Genomic DNA, 18,812 nt, shown 5'->3' with positions numbered 1-18,812 from the left:
ATGCTGAAATGGTTCTTTGTGTTAGAGCTTAGGGTTCTTTATTCCCGCCCTTTGGTTTTTCAAATCTGTAACTGACAAAGCACTTCATTTCTGATTTTCTGGAGTTCAGTGATCCAACCACACAGACTGTCAACACACCCTCAACAGGTAAATGATTTCATTCTTAAAATTTAAATACAAATTTAACTTTAAAAATGTGACTGGCTTCCAAACAAACATGTTCTTATCTCTTTTATTTGTATTTTTTAGTTTTTGGTCACATATAAGTGTGTGCAGCTTTGCTAAGCTGTGGAAATGTCTCTCCTCTTCTCCACTAAGTAAGTAAAAGAGACAATGAATTTATAATTCATATAGTTAGATATTTTTTATTATTACTTGGGTTTATATAAACATACCCAGTCACAATAAATATTAAAACTATCCCATGACTTTATATCACTTTTTTCTTTTAAGATTTTGAAGGGCTCACATACTGTCCATTTTTGCTTTTGGTCTTCATAAGTCTTCACTAAGTAACAAAGATATTGAATTTTTGGTCCATTTTGTTAGATATTTTTTATTACTAGGGTTTATGCATAAACATACCGAGCTATCCCTTGACTTTATATTACTTTTTTCCTTTTAACATTGTGAAGTGCTCACATTGGCCTTCATAAACAATTGTTTTCACATAAACAAATGAAAGGAGACACATTGTAAGTCTAAACTCAATTATGCAGTTCAGATGCTGTTACATCCTACAACCTCATCATCTGCAGAGAGAAACAAAAAAGGTTATTTATAAAACCAATAAGGTCCTATATAGCATTTTCAAAGCATGGTTCTATATGGAACCCTATAAAAAAGGTTCTATTTAGCACTAAAAAGGGTTCTGCTATTGTTACAAGCCGAAGAACCCTTTTCTGGTACTGTTTAGAACCATTTTTCTTAAGAGTGAACTGTTTCTTGAGCAGCAAATCAGCATCTTAGACTAATTTCTGAAGGATCATGTGACTTTGAAGTATAGATGATTTATATTTTATGAAGGAGCTTATCCTGTTTGGGAGTCCTTATCTTCAATTTGTTTTAAAAAATATTTCCAGAACAAAGGCTGTTTAAAAAGTCTGCGGTCAGTTTGGCTGGTGGAAATTACATCTGTGACACAGTGTCAAGTGCAGTCCTACAGTTTTTACTATACAATTAGCCCTTTCAAATCCTCACAAGCCTCTTTAATGTCTAAGTTCTACATCTCTATGGTAACTGGCAATGAATTGGTGCAATTCAAAGCCACATGCACCATGGCAATCACCCAAAAACACCCACAACCATCAGTGCTCACATCGTCCAACACACACGCATCTACTCTAATCTCTCCCCAGTGAAATCCCAAACAACTGTACTGGAAGATAAATGAAAATGTGGGTGGGTTCTGGGATTATCACTATTTTTATAGGGAATGGGATTTTCTCCACATGCTTATTGCTAAAAAAGTTTTCTCCGTAACTGGATGTAAGTGGATCCAGTGCTAAACTGCCATTAAGAATACACTTCAAAATTATGTGATTTTAGCCATGGTCAAATGCATGGCTTTGAACCACTGACCTTGGCACGGAACTACAGGAACAGTGGCCTTTTGTCCAATGAACATCAATCTTTGCTCCATTAAAATCAATGGAACAGGACTGTGTGCTTCACATGTAGTCCTAAAGAAAACACCCCTAATAAAACTGCACTTTATTCTGTAACACAAAGTGATAAACATACCTGCTGGACCCTGGGCCCCAGGAGAACCTTTGGCAGGTGGTGCCCCCATCAGGAAGGAGGAGTCAGGTTCATTTTTAAACTGCGTCTGTCGATGAGAGGTGGAGACAGGGGCGGTAAGAAGTTGCACCTGGAAGAAAGAGCAACAGGAAGACAGAGAGAGAGAGAAGGCACAAAGGGTGATTGATTAAACTGTGTTCAATGGGGATTGTTTCAGTGATAAAGGAGTACTGGAGTGACGAGGACAGAGCATCATAAAACACTGAGGTAGAAATAAATAAAGCTACCAATGGATGCAATTCATTCTTAGCGAATTTCCCCTGAAAGAAGCTCAAAGTGAAAGATGTGACGTTACCTTGGCCTCCAGAGAGCTAACACGATCTGTGAGGGCTGTGATACGACTGCAATTCAGACAGTCTGAGAGAGGTGGGGGGAAAAGACATGTCATAATCAATTAGATCAATAACAGCTTTCACAGTGTTCTTTCCAAAGCAAGTTATTTTTAAATATAGTGGTGTTGTTTTCTGCAGTATGGATTTTTTTTTAGCACTTTAGCACTTATCAATTTTTGATGAAGAATAAACAAAATGTGCATGCTGAAAAACTAATCAGGAATCAGTCCGAAAATATGCAGTTTAAAAGAACTGTGCATGCAAACTCAAAATAGCCAACACAAGTGGGCTGTTTACTGTTACAAGCCAGTTTCATCATTAAGTCTTGCAACAAAGGGCCTTAGGTACAATTTATAACAGTTCCAGATGGACAAGTTCCTTTAAAGGTGTTTTATGAATGCTTTTGTCTTAATTGGGCTTTTTCATTGCTGAAGTCAAGTGGAACATATTTTGAGTTGATAATGGAGATTTGAGGTTTGGTTCTTACTTGAGATATGTTCTCCTGTTTTAGAAGCAGCTTTCAGAAGTGTAGCCTGTTTTCTTACAGCCTCCTGGGCAACCAGGTTACTTGATGATCCTGCATACAGAGATTAAATTGAAAAAATGAAGACAAGACCTCAAATAAAAAACAAACAAAAAGCATGGTATTGTCATACAATAAACAGTGTCTCCAAAAACGTTTTTTGGACAGTGAAATCACACTTGTAAATGTATGAGTACTGTTCAAATTTTTGGCATATGAAAAAAAGCATATGACAAAAATGCAGCCTTAGTGAGCATATGAGAAACGTGAAAAAAATCTATACACCCCCACATTTTTAAACGCTACTATACTTTTTCCCAAGTAAAACATTTACATAATTTTGTTAGGTTTCCAATCATACAGTAATTCAATACATATGCAGTTCAAAATTAACCTAACCCTGTGTCCACAGTTAATCTGATGAAAAACACTTGTGGTTACTTTGCTAGGATTGTGTGAACTTGGGTAGAAAAATGGGTAGAAAAAAGAAATTAATTTTAGCATAATTTTTTGCAGATACAACATTATATTTTGTTGGTTTGATATTGTTTTTTTATTCAATGAAATGCTAATATTGTACTTTGAGGCCACTTTAGGTATGAAAATCATCATGAATAATCATGCAATATCCCAATATACAACTGACCAACAACAAACGATGCGCACTTTGTTAGAAGCCAAAAATTTTTTTCAGAATCTCTGTGCTCGGGATCGAATTTGAAACCAAGCAGCAGTATATATTTAATTCCTGGCTTTTGCTCTGTATTGGGATAGTTACGCTCTGAAAAGCACTAATAATGCTGCTTCATATCTGCAGAGACAGGAAAGGCACAGAGGGGCCTCCCTGACAGGTAAGCCCACACAGAACCCTGGCACGAGGGGAAGGGTCCACAGGGGTGGGCTGAACAGGATACAAATGTGCATGGAGGATCCAGGAATCACTTTTCATATGAGAAACGCATCTTTAATAAATAATAACTGATTTCTGGGTTTTGGCCTACAAAAATATGTCATCTGTGCAGCACTCTACTTTATTGTGCAAAATCATTATACATTTAAAAACAATGGTTTCCTTGTACTGTTTAAATGGACTTGAATTCACTTTTCCCCAACTCCTCTTTCTCCTTCTCTTCCTCTATGTCTTTTTTAAGGTAGTGAGAAGTTTTAATACTCCATGGACTGACCTGTTTCAGATTACTTCAGCAAACGTATCTTATATTAGGCAGTTTGTGGCTAGCTCAGGTGCTCCAGACATAAACAACTGACCCAGTTCAGAGCTTCATTACTGACTAGGGACAGGAAGTCTGCTCAGCCGCTCTGACGTAGCTAAACCACAGCAGCAGCAGAACCAGAACCAATGAAGTGGCACCTGCATGGCTCTCAGACCTGGTACAGGAATCCTGGACTTGGAGTCTCCGACAGAAAATGTAATGGGTTCACATGAATAAGTCAAGATGTAAGAAAGATACCGCAATGGGAAAAGAAAATGTTTACTTTTTTTTAGCTACCTTGGTGGGTAAATCAAAACAGAATTCAAAGAGAAAGACACAATGTTTTGTGTTAAACAGACCTCACCAGCAGAGAGAAGGGGATGGTAACGGTTTTGCAGTTAAACCGTGAAACCTGGGATAAATGTTCCCTTCAGGAACCTCCTTTGATTTACTTTTTGTGTGTGCGGGGGAGACAGAAAGGAAATTTCCCATAATACATTGCTCTTACCGATGGTTATGTTTTGTTCCAAATGTCCCTGTGATTTTAAAATATAGACCTTTCCACCTCTCTAAAGTCTTTTTCCAAAAGCAACTCTACACAAAAAGCTAAGCGAACCACACGCAAATGCTAACAGCCTTTCATCTCCCAGCAATGGCACTAGATGAGTCTTTCTGTGGAACACAAAAAGAGACATTTTGAACATTGTCCACACTGCTCTCTTCCATACAACAAATGCATATAGGGGCTGTCAAACTTTTGTCTACAAAGAACAAAAAAGCAGCAGCTTTAATTGACTTTATGGTGCTTTTAGGTCATTTTTAGAACTTGCCGTTTATTGTTGCTTTATGGGAAAGAACAGCCTGATATTCCACAAAATATCTTCTTTTGTGCATGGATTAGACGCAGGGATGAGAAGATAAGAGAATTTTCATTTTTATGTGAACTATCCCTTTAACGCAATCCTAAATCTATATTTAAATTGAAATATTTGAGCTGAATATATCACATTCACATTCAACTTAAGAATACTGAGCTGAGTGAGAGTTCAACCACCCCCAGGTTTGTAATATCCCTTCTCGGACTATTAATATACTTCCCCTTAAGAGTGCCAAGAGTCACGTCAACCTGCAAATGTATGTGAGATTGACCTCTCACCCCTGGGTGTGTGTGGATGTATACAGGTGGGAGTAGCCATTGATTTTATTGGCAGGTTTTTAAATAACCAAGTTCCTTCTTAGTCTTTAAGGAGCAGAGGGGCTGGTGACATCAGAGCATGTGATAAAATCTAACTCTCTCAGCTCTGAGAGGTCAAAAGAGGTGCATGTGAATGTGTGTGTGTGTGTGTGTGTGTGTGTGTGTATGGTAGATAGTTCAAAGGTTGAGTGCTCTTAACACCATTGCGAGGTCACTTCCTGTTAAGATGCTTGGGAAAAAGTTGGACAAGGTTATCGGCAAGTTCATTATACTAAAATATCACAAAGGGGAAAGAGGATCCCCAGCACTGAAAAAAGGCAGTGGATTCTCTTTTTGCTTTCAGGAACAGCATGAAGTGTAGGAGTATTTATCCTGGGAGGTTTTCCTGTTTATCAGCTTATATACAATTACAGAAGTTTGTGGAAGGAAGTGCCTAGAGTTTGTGTGTGTGTGTCTGAGGCCTGAGTTATGATGCAGTGTGTGGGAATATGTGTAAAGTTATGTGTGGGTGCATTATTTTGACAAACTGTCCAGAATGGACAGAAAGAGAGTCGTCATACAGAGATCATTCACTTCAGTCTCAGGTTAAGGGCATTAGGACGATGACATTACTGATCTTTCATTCAAGCAGCAGAGGAAATATAGGAGTGTGCCTGGAGAATTATGGGTATGCAGCGGGCCACTATAACTCACAGTAATATTGTTTCTTGCTTAGCCCCGAAATTATTAATGGCCCAAGGTCAGCCCTTAATTCTCCTCTCAAAATAAAAATAAACCTAGGCACACGGTCACAGGATGGCACAGAAAGTTCATGCTCTAGAGCAGTGATTTATTGCCTACTAAAATAACAGGAAAATTAAAGGGTTAGTTCATCCAAAAATGAAAATTAGGCTGCGTTTTACTCACCCCCGAGGCATCCTAGGTGTATATGACTTTCTTCTTTCAGACGTATCCAGTCGGAGTTATATTAAAAATTGTCTTTGGGATTTTTATTTAAGTTCTTTTGGACTGAAGCAATGCAACACCCGCTGAGTGGCATTAAACAGCTTGAAAGATCAAAGACAATTTTTTATATAACTCCGACTGGATTCGTCTGAAAGAAGAAAGTCATATACACCTAAGATGCCTCGGGGGTGAGTAAAACGCAGCCTAATTTTCATTTTTGGGTGAACTAACCCTTTAAAGGTCGATAAGAATGGGGAAAAATCTACTAAACCTAGTCCTAAAAAGTGGCCAAAAACAAGAATTTGCCATGTTGCAAATAAAAGTGTTGGAGTTTCTTGAATAATTATATTATTCAGTTTTTAAAGAAAATTTACTTTGTAAAGAAAATTTAAAATGAATTTAAATAAATATTAAATAATACATTAAGAAGTATGTTTAAAATTATTTTTTAATTACACATTGAAATTTATAAAAAAACATTTTAATTTTATTTTATATTTTTTATTATACATTTTATTTGATAATTTTTTTAATTTCCCTCAGGGTGGTTAGAGTCTCATATTTAAAGAGTCAAGCGCCACTATCTGCATTGCAAGACAAATTCAGTATGAAACAGATGATTATGGAAAGTGATGATTATGTTATTCCTCTTCACTCATACTCCTAATACTGAACTACAATCAGCTTTGAGAGTCTAGATGCATTAGCTGATCTAAAACAAGACCACATCCAAATCCAGTCCATTTACAAAGACAATACTTTGCTGTGTTGACTGAACATCTGAAGGGTTTAGAGCACTATTAATGGGGTTAGAGTCCAACTGGCTTCAAACTAAACAGAGACTTTATTTAACCTAATTAAAATCTGAGTATAGTAGAGAGGAGAAAATAGCACACATCTGTAGATGAACAGGACAAAAAAAATGGAAAAATAAGTCTCCATTTATCTCTGTCAGCGAAGACTGCTGCCCTCAGCATCACAAGCTCATTAGAGACCAGGTGTTAGTGATGAAAGCAGGTAAGGTCGGTGTGTATGCCTGCGTAAGGGTGTGTGTGTGTGGGATGGAGAATTTTAAGTCATGCTTGCTCTCTTTTCACAAGATCCGCATCCGCCCTATAGAATGTCGAGTCTACAGGGAGTTGCTTGTGCTGAGAAAGCAGTCTCTGTGTTTTAAGACAGAGTGGGGAAAGGAACTCATGTCTCTCTCTCTTTCTGTTCCACACAGACTACATTGTTTCTGAGCTATTCAAAATAAGGTCCATAGCTGAAGGTCGAAAGTAACTGCTGATGTTCATATTCAATCTTGAGCAGTATGGATATTAACCTACATATTCATGAGAGTCCGACTCAACAATAGACCCAATTGACATTGATTGTATTGACAAAAATCAATTTCTTTTGTGTTCCACAGAGGAAAGAAAGAATGTAATACAGCTTTGGAATGACATGAGGTGAGTAAATGACGACAGAATTTTCATTTTTGGGTGAACTATCACTTTAAGACAGAAATAGAGAAAGAGCAGCACACACCTGGCCCAAAAACATACGATGAATACTTGGTGCAGCCTTGGAGGTCTTGGAACAGACCAAAGCCAAGCTAGAACAGACGGAGAGAGGGAGTGACGGAGGGAAATGAAGGGGAGGGGGACGAACTCACCTCCTACATACATACATCTCACCTCATCAGTCAACATTCCCTCATGATCACACAAACACACACTTTAGTCTGGCTTCACACACACCCACACACTTCATATTGAATCACACTCTATACCTTAGTCTCTGACTACACCTACTGCCACTGCTGCAAGACAAAACTATAGAAAGCAGCAGGCTGGCTGCACATATTACCCATAATGCAATGGGACTTGAAGATTAGACCAGAATTGGAGCCCATCTTGACATTCAAGTACTACAAAGCTTGCAGACATGAGTGTTTCACAGTCTTCTGTGTGACAACCGTTACTCATCTTGCATAAGTTAATCGTCCCTCCTCTAAATGTGTGCCTGTCATAAGCATCCAGATGTGCACTTGCAAACAGCCCTTAATCTTTTACAGGGAAATAACTGTAATATCTCCCTTTTCTCACTCTTTGCTATACATTTACCCTAGTTCACCCTAGATGCAGTAGCAACTTTAAACACTAAGAGTAAATAGTGTTTTTGCATGGTTTTGATTTAGCAATTTGCGTCACTTTTTCATTTCACTCCTGGAGTGAAGGCTTTAAGGCAGTGTTGCTGGGACTGTTTCTAAGAAAATGTAAACCTTAAAAGTGTTTCACATTAATCCTGTAGCAACAGCAAATCTCTCTGGCACACATGTTCAACAAAGTGGACTTAATTTTTAATTAACTAACAACTGTGACTCTATGACGCAATGAAGACTGTAAACTTAGAAAACAAAAGGCTTTGTTTTCTTTCTGAGTGCATGACCTTGTTATTCTGATTTTGTTTCTCTTCCTTTTACATACTAAAAAAAATGAGCTCTCTTGCAGTATCTCCAATGAAAACTACAGTAAGAATTGCAATAAAAACTAAATTTTATGTAGTTGTAATTATTTTCTATAATTAGAAAAAGTTGTTAGTAGGGCTGTGCAATATTTCGAAATTATCGAAATATCGCAAATGTACATATCTCAATATGCATATCGCTACAGCTTGCAATATTTGGGGCCATGAACAAAAGACAAAGAGAAAATCACTCTCTGCTCTTACCTAAATAACTTTTGTAGCTTAAATAAGAATCGGTGCATATTGAATTCAAAGAGTAAATACTAAGCAGTGTTTTATTTTTCCTTTTTATTATTCAGTTCCTAAACTCATGTTAAAATGATTACACTAATGTTAAAATGACATTTTTATGTAATGCTTGAGTAAAACACTACCGCTCACTTTCAGAAGTTGTTGTAGGGGTGCTTTCTTATTAGAATCAGAATCAGAATGAGCTTTATTCACCACTTAAGTGTTTGCAAACACAAGGAATTTGTTGTGGTTTTACAGGAACTATTGGTACATACATACATAAAAATAACCATATATATATCACACAAGATAGTTATAGAAGTTCACAGAACTGACTCGGCAACAGCTGAGTAAAACTGTTTCATCTGAGCATGTGGCACTTTAAGCATTATCGTATCGCATATCGCATTATTTAATGAGATATCGCATATCGCATTTTTCTTCAATATCGCACAGCCCTAGTGGTTAGTGTTCACCTGTGGAATGCCATTTATATTCCAATTAAATTCTTGAATTTGAACTGCACTTGAATTGTGGCCACAAACAGTATATAGAACTACTAATTTAAACAAATAAAATCCATTGAAATTCTAATAAATGTATACACTATCTGGGTGTTTTCCAAATGGTTGCTAAAGTGCTCTGGGATGTTTCAAAATGATCCTTGCCTGCTTGTTTTAGTAAACACCACTAATAAATGGTGTCTAAAAAGCGGTTTCCTGAATAACAGTGTCAGGTTTTGAAACCACTTAAGCCTCTTCTCTCAAAAAGATTCTAAAAGAGGAGGCTGCCGGCCATCTGCTTTGATATCCTCTGGCCTCTGTGTGAAAACACATTTTAAAGGGTACAAGATGGAAACACTTTTCTACAGGAGACAAACAGTCATGTGGTGTCTGTGGAAGATCTAAAATAAGCCCTGTGAGCATGTGTAACCATGTAGGCCACAGACCAGCCGTACTGTAAGCTCCTGAGACATTCCACACCGCAGAACCGCCTCTTGGTTCTTTGACAGACACTTCCTCCCACACTAAAAAACAGATGTTAAACAGAAAGAAGGCTGGCCCACTTGTTCTTCTTTATTAGGCAGAAACACAAAACATACAGATCTTCCTCCCATCATCATAAAACACAAACCCCTTTCATGTCTTTGTCTCATGACCTCGGCTGACCTCGTGCCAGACGTGAGCCCATGTCACTTGTGCCCTTGTCTCACACAGTTTCCTTAAACTCTTTCACTTCTGCAATTCAGTAGCCGACACCCCCTCTCCTTCCAATTGTCTCCTAAAAGAAACAACAGTGGGCGCTACCAAAAAAAGGTTTTGTCTGAACCACAGAATGTTGTTTGTGAGGGAGACAGGCAGGCAGGAATCATCTCAGCTACCCACACCAACCACTCCAAACTCTCTGCAGTCATTAAAAACCTCTCAGCTCAGCGGACACGCCACCGCAAGAGATTCACAAAACAAGCACAGGAAAACAACGCCTGCCATATATTGGACCTCACAAAATCAGCTCCTCAGCATGCAAGAAATTAACACAGACATCAAGGACAGAGCCTTAAAAAAGTAAAGTAGAGCCTAAAAGAAGCACGTACCACCAATACAGACTTTAAATGAGAAGAAGGAGCTGCAGTTGTCCTATTGTGCCAGAAATAGTAATCTCATTTAAGTTGCTTGACAACCAAAAACAGCCTAAAGTTTTATGAACCTAAGAACAGTTTTATGAAAAGGCTTATGAACTATTACTTGGTAGAATAATTGTTTATTCTAGGGCTGAACTGATATTAAAATTCTGGCTGATACTGATCAGTTATTTTCTTCATTTTATAAGCAATAAACAGTTAAGTGAAGAATATTAAAATTATATTAGAAGTTAAAAATAAATTAAAAGTAAACACTACAAAATATCATAACATTATAATGAACAGCATGAAAAATGGTTATTCGTTTAGAGACTTCCAAAGATTCATTTTAATAGTGCTATTCAATTATTCATGTTTTTACAGATTAACTTTAGCTTTGACTGCATAGATAATCTAAAAGTAAAAATAATCTTGCACAATATCCAAAACACGCAAATATATCCAACACTGAATGATACTGATAAAAATAAATATACAAATAAATGGCGACAAGGAAAATATGATAAAAGGCACCTATTTTCAATAAACGGTGACATTTATTAATATTAATATCTGGAATAACATAGGAATGCACAATATATTGATGCCATATATTAGTTATATAAAAAGCAATAAGCCACGCAAGGTTGTGTGTTATAGTGATTTAACCACAGCTAAGGGACATAACCTCAAGTGGCTTATTGTTCTAATTAAGGAAGAGAAAAGAAGAGATTTTGTGGTTTGTGTGAAGATCAAGGTCAGAAGTACTATTCCAAATGTGGCACATCCTTCTGAACCACTAGCCAAAACAGATGACACAGACTCAGATCTTCTGAGGAACCTGCTTGTTCCACAAGAAAAAAAAAAGATCTTAACCAAAATGGTTCCACTAAATCTAGAGCCTGTGTTGTTAAATTCTGCAGAGGTTTTATTGAGTTCGCTCACAGTGAGTTCAGACCAAATTCACAAAGTATTTTTGGCCACCAGCTGCATTGTAAGTACAGCATGATTTTTAATAAGACCTGCAGGCCATATGAGCGCAGCAAAGATGTCCAAATCTCATCCTGCCTTTAACCCCCCAAAAATAACAAAAACATTTTGAGGTCCACTACAAAAACAATGTTATCCCGCCAATGCCATAACTACTGTCAGGTCCAGGAACTATATCATTATAACATTACAGTTCTCCCTGTCAGCACAAAACGCATGTTCCAATATTCCTCGCAGCATCTCCTGTCTTAATCACAGATCATAAACCTGCATTAATGTGCTTATGAATATACGCTCACTCATCAAACTGTGTGGAAAGAGCCTTCCTCTGCCTCATTTCACTCTTCGAAAGAATACCTTTGCTTTAGGCCATGGAGCAGCATATGATCCAATTTTTGGCATCTAACTCTACAAAACCTGTCTCACAATTTGAGATAATTTCCTTTACAAAAAAAAGTTGGATTCACATGATGGAATTTCGACAATCTGCTTTGGAAGTGTTTGGAAAATCTGACTTTTACTCAGCAAGTTTATGCTACAAAAGGCCTAAATGGGACTGAGAGGAGAGTTTTGGGTTAGTCTGCCAGAGGTCAAAAGGTATTTTAAAGCAAAGATAAAATAGCTGACCTTGAGAGTGAAAAGACTCTTAAAACGCAATCCCTGTAGAAATGTAGAATTCCACAGTCATTCGAAATAAGGTGAAAAAACTGTCTAGAAGATTTGGAAAGCATTTGGTTATTAGTCCCTCTGGATAATGATGGTGTGCAGACAGTATAAACAACACAGACTTTTTTACTAAAAAAAAAAAAAAAAGCATATGCAACTTAACAGCAATAGTAATACAAAGAACTTTGAAACAGAACAGACATATACGCTGAGTGTAGCCCCAAAACTGATACTGTACAGACAACACGCCAGCCATCTTGCAAACAGAAGATGCTCTTTGTTGTGGTGGCAGCTGAGACTAAAAAGGACGAATGTTTTTGAAAGCATTAAAAAATTGGGGCTTATATAATCTAATGACATGTGCTGTAATTGTGCTTCAGAACACATGTAACTTCTTTTCTGAGATGTCAGTTATTCCGAAGACCTCTTTTTGCAAACAGATTAGAATTTCACTCAACATGAGGTTAAGATCAGTATTACTGTCCAAATGTGATACAGATGTTTTGCCGTTTGGAAATGTTAGCATGATTTGATCATTAGGAAGGACTAACAATAACTGACAAATCATTCTCACTTTGTCTCCTCGCTTATTATTATTTTTCATAAAACGGAAACATACCCAGTCAAGAATCACTATCACTCCATTTAAAATAACTTCTTAAAAAGGACCTTTCACTATGTAATGCTTTAAATGCCAAAGCTAACTTCCACTATGTGAACGAGAAGATTTGTTCCCCACTCACCCAGTCAGCCAAAGGTATTTAGTGTGTCTATGCATGTGTGCGTGCCGGTGTGTATATAATTAGTTTCAAAGTCAGAGTTAAAGAGAGTCTAAGTGGTCGATGAACTTCAGGGTGGCCATAGACGATTACTGGAGCTATTGCAGTGTCCTTTGTGGTTGCGGCTGCCCATAGTAAGTCACATGAGCAATCATACCTCACTGTTTCCTCATGTTTAAGTCAGTAAAAACCTAATTAAAACACTCACATACAAAGCCAAGACATTACAGAGCTTGAAACAAAGAGCTGCAGCTGCAGCTTCTTTTATAATTTGGTCCTGAATGGATTTCGGAATACTGTACATTCTGTGCATTTCTCTGGATTATTTCTGGACGTCTTATTTCCAGAGGTCAAAGGTCACAGTGAAAGCTTTACACAATGGGAATTGTTTGCCGAGTGTGATGTCTGAAGTCATTTTCTAATTATGTTTAATGTGTTTGACAGAAAACGCATTAATCACAACAGTAAATTGTGAGGAATGGGTGACTTCACGCTGACTGATATTTTTTATTACTACTTACTGACACATAGTAAGAAATGGTTATAAAAAAACTGAAACAAAAGTGAAACAAGTAGTAGGAAATTAATTAGTTAACTAATTCAGCAGATGGTTTTCAAGTGACTTTAATAAAAGGACTAATTGTACCATAACCATGATGTCCAAAAGCTGATGTAGCCAATTGTAGGATCAAATTTTGACCTCTTCCTATCATCTTATTTGAAAGTGAACCTGTGATCTTTGTGTTAAGCACAGAATCTTAACCAACGAGCAACAATCATCCAGCTTAAACTCTTTTAACATCCCTAGTTGCTCTCAAGGACTCTCAACAAAGACTCTCAGAACCACATCCTGTGAATTGGCACACACATATGCACACACTCGCACACAGGCATTCTTACAGAGCTTGATCCTTGCGTGCAGGAATTCTGACACCTCATCTGAACCGTGTGCTTGAGTTTCGAGCCTAACACTAAAATAACACCTGGCGAGAGCTTGATGAGCATAGACACCTGTATAGATAGAGTATAGAAGCGTACTAAACGCATACTACAGAATGCAACACTCAAGAAAAACCTATATAACAATTTTAAGAATTAAATACAAGCTATAAAACATGTAAATAATATGCAGTATGCAGCGTTTTTCATTGGTGTTGCATGACCTCAGTATGTTTTATCTAGTAATTGTTATCCAATAATCATCTCAGAAATAAAATCTATATTTTGCATTTTAATTGCTTAAAAAAAAGTCTTGAGGTTATGGCAGTCTTGTCAAATAATTCATAAAGAAGAAGAAGAAGAAGAAATGTTTTAGTTATTCTTGTAGAGGAACCATGCCATGTTCCCAGGGAACATACTAACACATTAAATGTATAACAAAAATGCAATGCAAGATGCTTTAGATAAAAGTATCTGCCAAATGCAATGAATGTAAATTTGTCACACTGTACATGGACGGTAAAGCATGTTGCATTGCACATGCACAGTGCTCTAATTTCTTTAATGCGCAATTTGGCAAATATAGCAGTCATCTGAAAATATGCACAGTACAAATACTTCATACTGCAAAGCATGGCAGTAAGCCATGAATGCTTACCCTATTTCACAGTACAAAATTAGAGACCACAGAGCATTTTAGCTACTTTCGGGGACATTTTCTTAATATTTTTATTGTAAGTAACAAGTTACCATGACACCCTGACGTAACATCATAAACTAGCCAAACAACAAAAAAACTTCTTTTTTAAGAGTTTTAATAAAAAATAAACTTTACTATGAAAATAAAAACATACATGATCATTTTAACATTTTACGGTTAATGTTTACAACCTGAAAAAAAATGTGAAAAATTAAAAAAATTAAAAAATCTTCTAAAGCCTTTTAAATCTTTTACAATATTAACCCACATAAAAATCATAATCTAACACAGAACTGTCATTTTACATACAAAAAACAATACAATTACCAGTGCAACGTTTAGCTATTTGCACTGAATGAACGTGATTTGATGATGTTCAGGACATAGTTTACAGAACCAAACATAGTCAATTAATTCACTTTTTAACTCTGCTGATGCTTTGCTAAATCAGTTGTGTAAGGTCCACACACTTGGCCCAAGGAAGGTATCCAGTGGTGGATGAAGGTCACTTGCGTGTTCGGTCTTTTCAGCGCGCAGAGTTATTCAATTTAGGTTTAACTGAAATCTGACTCCATTTTATTATCTAATCTGACTCCATTTTAGTATTACCTCGAATTTAGGTTGAAAGGCAAATTGGTTGTTTGTCGGTCTCTAATTATTCTGACATTTGAAAGGTAATTTGCATGGAATGACCCTCTACAGTAATCAAAGTATCTTAGGATCTGTATTATCTTTTAGCCTACTTTTGTAAGATTAAGGCCATTGTACCACTCGCCCTGATACTGTTCAAATGATACCACACATGACTGTAAATCTTATAGAACATTATACTATTGACCATTCTGAGTGAATCCAGTGGAGGGAGCAGATGAAAAGGCACTGATGCATATGTGAGAGAGGCGTTTCCTGCACCACCCCTCTGTGGGGTGTCTTGAAGATGCCAGTGTATTGTCTGTTTCTCAGGAGATCAAAGTATCTGAGTTTCTTTTATCCTTACAGTTGTGTATCAAAAGGGTGAGGGGTTGGATTTGGCTCATGGAACACCAGCTGAACAGCCCTGATCTCTAGTAAGCATCACATAAGATGATCACCGAGGTCAATCCCTTCTCAACTCTCCAGGCTACTGGCATGACTGACAGGCACTCAGAGATGAGTAGGAACAAGACATTACTGAGGTTGTGAGTGCTTGGAGCTGAACGAACTGCTGTGTGCCAAGAACTCTGTATGTGTGTGAGAAGAGCTCTTGTTATCACAAGGACAGGCTTCTTATCTCTCCCCCCTCTTTCTGCCATCAGGACACAACACATGCAAACTCTTGTTCTCAGTGTTATCTAGACAGGTGTAATTATCTCTTATCTGACCTCATCTAACCTTCTTCTCTTTATCTTTGTCTTTCTCTCCTTCTTGTTTTACTCCACGCCTACATCTGGTCTGCATCTCAGGTGGACAGACACGGTCAGTGTCAGTTCTTCAGCAACAAAGGATGCTCCTGCGGTGTGACTGTTATCACCTACAGTAGTATTCACATCTGATGTGGTTAGTGGTCACAACTGGACAGCTGAGACCCATAACTGCTTCAATGAAACACTCATAGTTTGAACTATAGTTCACATTAGTTACATTAATTTATTTAGCAGACATTTTTATCCATGTGCAGACATATATTTCTGTTACTGCACATGGCATACTGAATATGTTCTACAAGCTTGTTGACATCATTTCCTGATTCTTTCCCCCCACCTTTCCTGTCAGCCTCTTTAAAATTCCAATCAATTTTGCTGTGCAAAGGCAAAACTACAAATAAAGCAACTTTTATAAATTTCAATATTGCTATTGTTAAAGGGGTCATATGATGCGATTTCAATTTTTCCTTTCTCTTTGGAGTGTTACAAGCTCTTGGTGCATAAAGAAGATCTGTAAAGTTGCAAAGACTAAAGTCTCAAATCCAAAGAGATATTCTTTATAAAAGTTCAGAGTCAGCCACACCTACCGTTTTGTAAAAATCGACGCGTTTCAAAAAGGCGGGGCATAGAGGAGAAACAATAATGTACAGTATGTGGAAAATAATGTGTTTTTTTTACTTTAAACCGCATAAACACATTTCATTACACCAAATACACAAAATAATGTTCTTTTTAGCAGCATCATATGACCCCTTTAAGGGGATATACCGCCTGCAAGTGAAAATTTCTGTCATTTACTCGCGCTCATGTCGTTCAGAAACCTGTATGACTTTCTTTCTTCAATGGAACATAAAATGTAATTTAATAAAATGTCTCAATGTTTTTTTGTGTTCATGCAATGAAAGTCCAGTGGGGTGAAATGTTGTTTTAAACCCCGCTGTCACGCCCCTGGATTGTCTTTGTTGTGTTTTCCCTCCCCATGTGCTCCGTGACCCAGTTTCTCCCTCTCGTTGAAGGTTCATTTGATTCAGGTGTGTCTTGTTGTTTAGTTCTAATTACCCCATGTATTTAAGTCCCAGCCTTTGCGTTCTGTCTTTGTCGGGTCTACATGTTGGATTATGTGTGTTTACCCCTGTTCCTGTTGTGGATTTACCCCTGTGATTCTCTAATTAAATACCGTTTATGTTATCCATGTCTCCATCGTTCCTTCCAGCAGAGTGTGACAGAAGACCCGACCAAGATAAAGTAACTTTATTTGCGTTTTCCCCTTCATTTGTTTTCCGTGGTTTCTACAGTGTTTGTTTTCTGTTTTTCCCCGTGTTCCCCATTAATTTCCTCACCGCAAAGTTCACTTCCCTTGCCCGCAAATACCTTTCCCTATTGGAGTATGCGGTTGAGTTCAGCCAGCTCGCCGTTTTAACAGCGTTCGACAACGCTGCACTGAACTCACTGTTCTGGATCGGGGCAAATTACTAATGCACACCGTCAGACACAAGCAGCCACGAATAAGCCATTAAATATATGTAAATGAAGAGCGTTGGCAGAGAGCTAGCACATAATAGCGCGCACAAGGGACAAATGGAGAAATGGATCCTGGGTAGTGATTAATTTATCTGATGATGCCTCTAGTGAGGAATTTTAGGTCACAAATGAAGTGACAAGATGACAAATTACCATTTTAAGGAATTTACTGGGAATCGTTAAGGAACAATTGTCAGGTAGTTTGTGGCAGGCAGAGAGAATGGTAGAAATATAGCTTTTTTTCCCTATCTGAGATCTGTATTATTAATTATCTTATATTAAGATTCTTCTCCACAGTCATTGTTTGATTGGCTGTAATGCATGGAGTACTTCAGTCTAAATTGTAAATTCATTTAGCGGAGATTCAGCACAATTAAATTGGTAGATGACGGGGGGTAAAGACAGAGAGTGAGGGAGAGAAACAAAGTGTCTCTTGTTGCACTGAATCACCGGTCCATTTCCGACCTGCTGTGCTTTTATTTGAATGTTTATCATTTTTTTAATTCACAAATTAAGTAGGAATTAAGGAAATTAGGTTGTCTTGTAGACCTTTTGGCTCTTTAAAAGTGCTATTTGTCCATAAAACTAAAACTACCATTTTTGAAAACTACACATAAATGATAAGTAGTTATGTTGACTACATGGGCATAACACAATATATATGCCCACAAAGACCTTTCCCTATTGGAGTATGCGGTTGATTTCAGTCAGCTCGCCAATTTAATGGCGTTCAACGACGATGCGCTGAACTCACTGTTCTGGATTGGGGCAAATTACTATCATCCCGTCGACCTCCCAGACACCTCTGGACTGAGCTGGAGGGAAGTCATTATCCGGTGTCTGGAGAGTGTCTATCCAGAACACAGCCAGACCCAGAGCCCAGCCCACCATCTCCCCGCTGCGCGGAGCGCAAGCCCAAGCCCAAGCCCACCGATGACGGAGAGCCCGAGCCCGTCGCGACCGACGAGCCATCGCCAAGGAGTGCGACAGAGCTGAGGATCGCCACGGAGTCAGAGCCTCTCGGATAGTCAGACCAGGTGCGAGAGCCACCAGGGAGAGAGCCGTGGACAGTGAGAGCACGGAGAGGAGCTCCGCCCCCTGCACCGTGGCCGAGCTAATTACGGATCTGGGACTGTGCAACTCCGAAGAGAGAAGGCTCCGGTTTCCACGTCCAGCCCAGAGAGGGCTCCCGTTCCTGAGTTAAGCCCTGAAAGCCCGGAGTCTCAAGACCCATCTATAACGCGCGGCGCGGCGCGAGTGCAACCCTTCCTCTCAAACAGTGAATAACGGAAATGAGCAAGAAGGGAGTGCACTGTTTCTAGATTTGGACCAGTGACCAGAAGATTAGACTCGCTCAAGAGACAGTGTCAACAAGGGGAAAGGCAATGGCGACAACACTGGCTGCGTTAGCAACAGGTAAGAAAAAATTAGAATAAAGACTTGCT

The 18,812-nt window shown here is 38.2% G+C and overlaps 1 protein-coding gene across 4 annotated transcripts in view; it reads right to left on the bottom strand.

Moving 5' to 3' along the window:
* The window catches only part of LOC107730716 (EMI domain-containing protein 1-like), a 75,061-nt gene that overhangs the window by 24,142 nt on the left and 32,107 nt on the right, over window positions 1–18,812 (bottom strand). For all 4 annotated transcript variants that reach the window (XM_016541603.1, XM_016541602.1, XM_016541605.1 and 1 more), the window contains exons 4-6: window positions 2,620–2,709; window positions 2,096–2,157; window positions 1,744–1,870 (exon numbers count right to left, since the gene is read on the bottom strand). In XM_016541603.1, coding sequence (XP_016397089.1) covers window positions 1,744–1,870; window positions 2,096–2,157; window positions 2,620–2,709 — 279 coding nt within the window. The remainder of the gene's footprint in view (window positions 1–1,743; window positions 1,871–2,095; window positions 2,158–2,619; window positions 2,710–18,812) is intronic.

The sequence above is a fragment of the Sinocyclocheilus rhinocerous genome, unplaced genomic scaffold (assembly GCF_001515625.1).
Source record: "Sinocyclocheilus rhinocerous isolate Xijiao unplaced genomic scaffold, SAMN03320098_v1.1 scaffold3595, whole genome shotgun sequence".
Taxonomy (NCBI): Eukaryota; Metazoa; Chordata; class Actinopteri; order Cypriniformes; family Cyprinidae; genus Sinocyclocheilus; species Sinocyclocheilus rhinocerous.
Note: the sequence above shows the minus strand (reverse complement) of the source record. Positions and strands in the feature narration are given on the sequence as shown.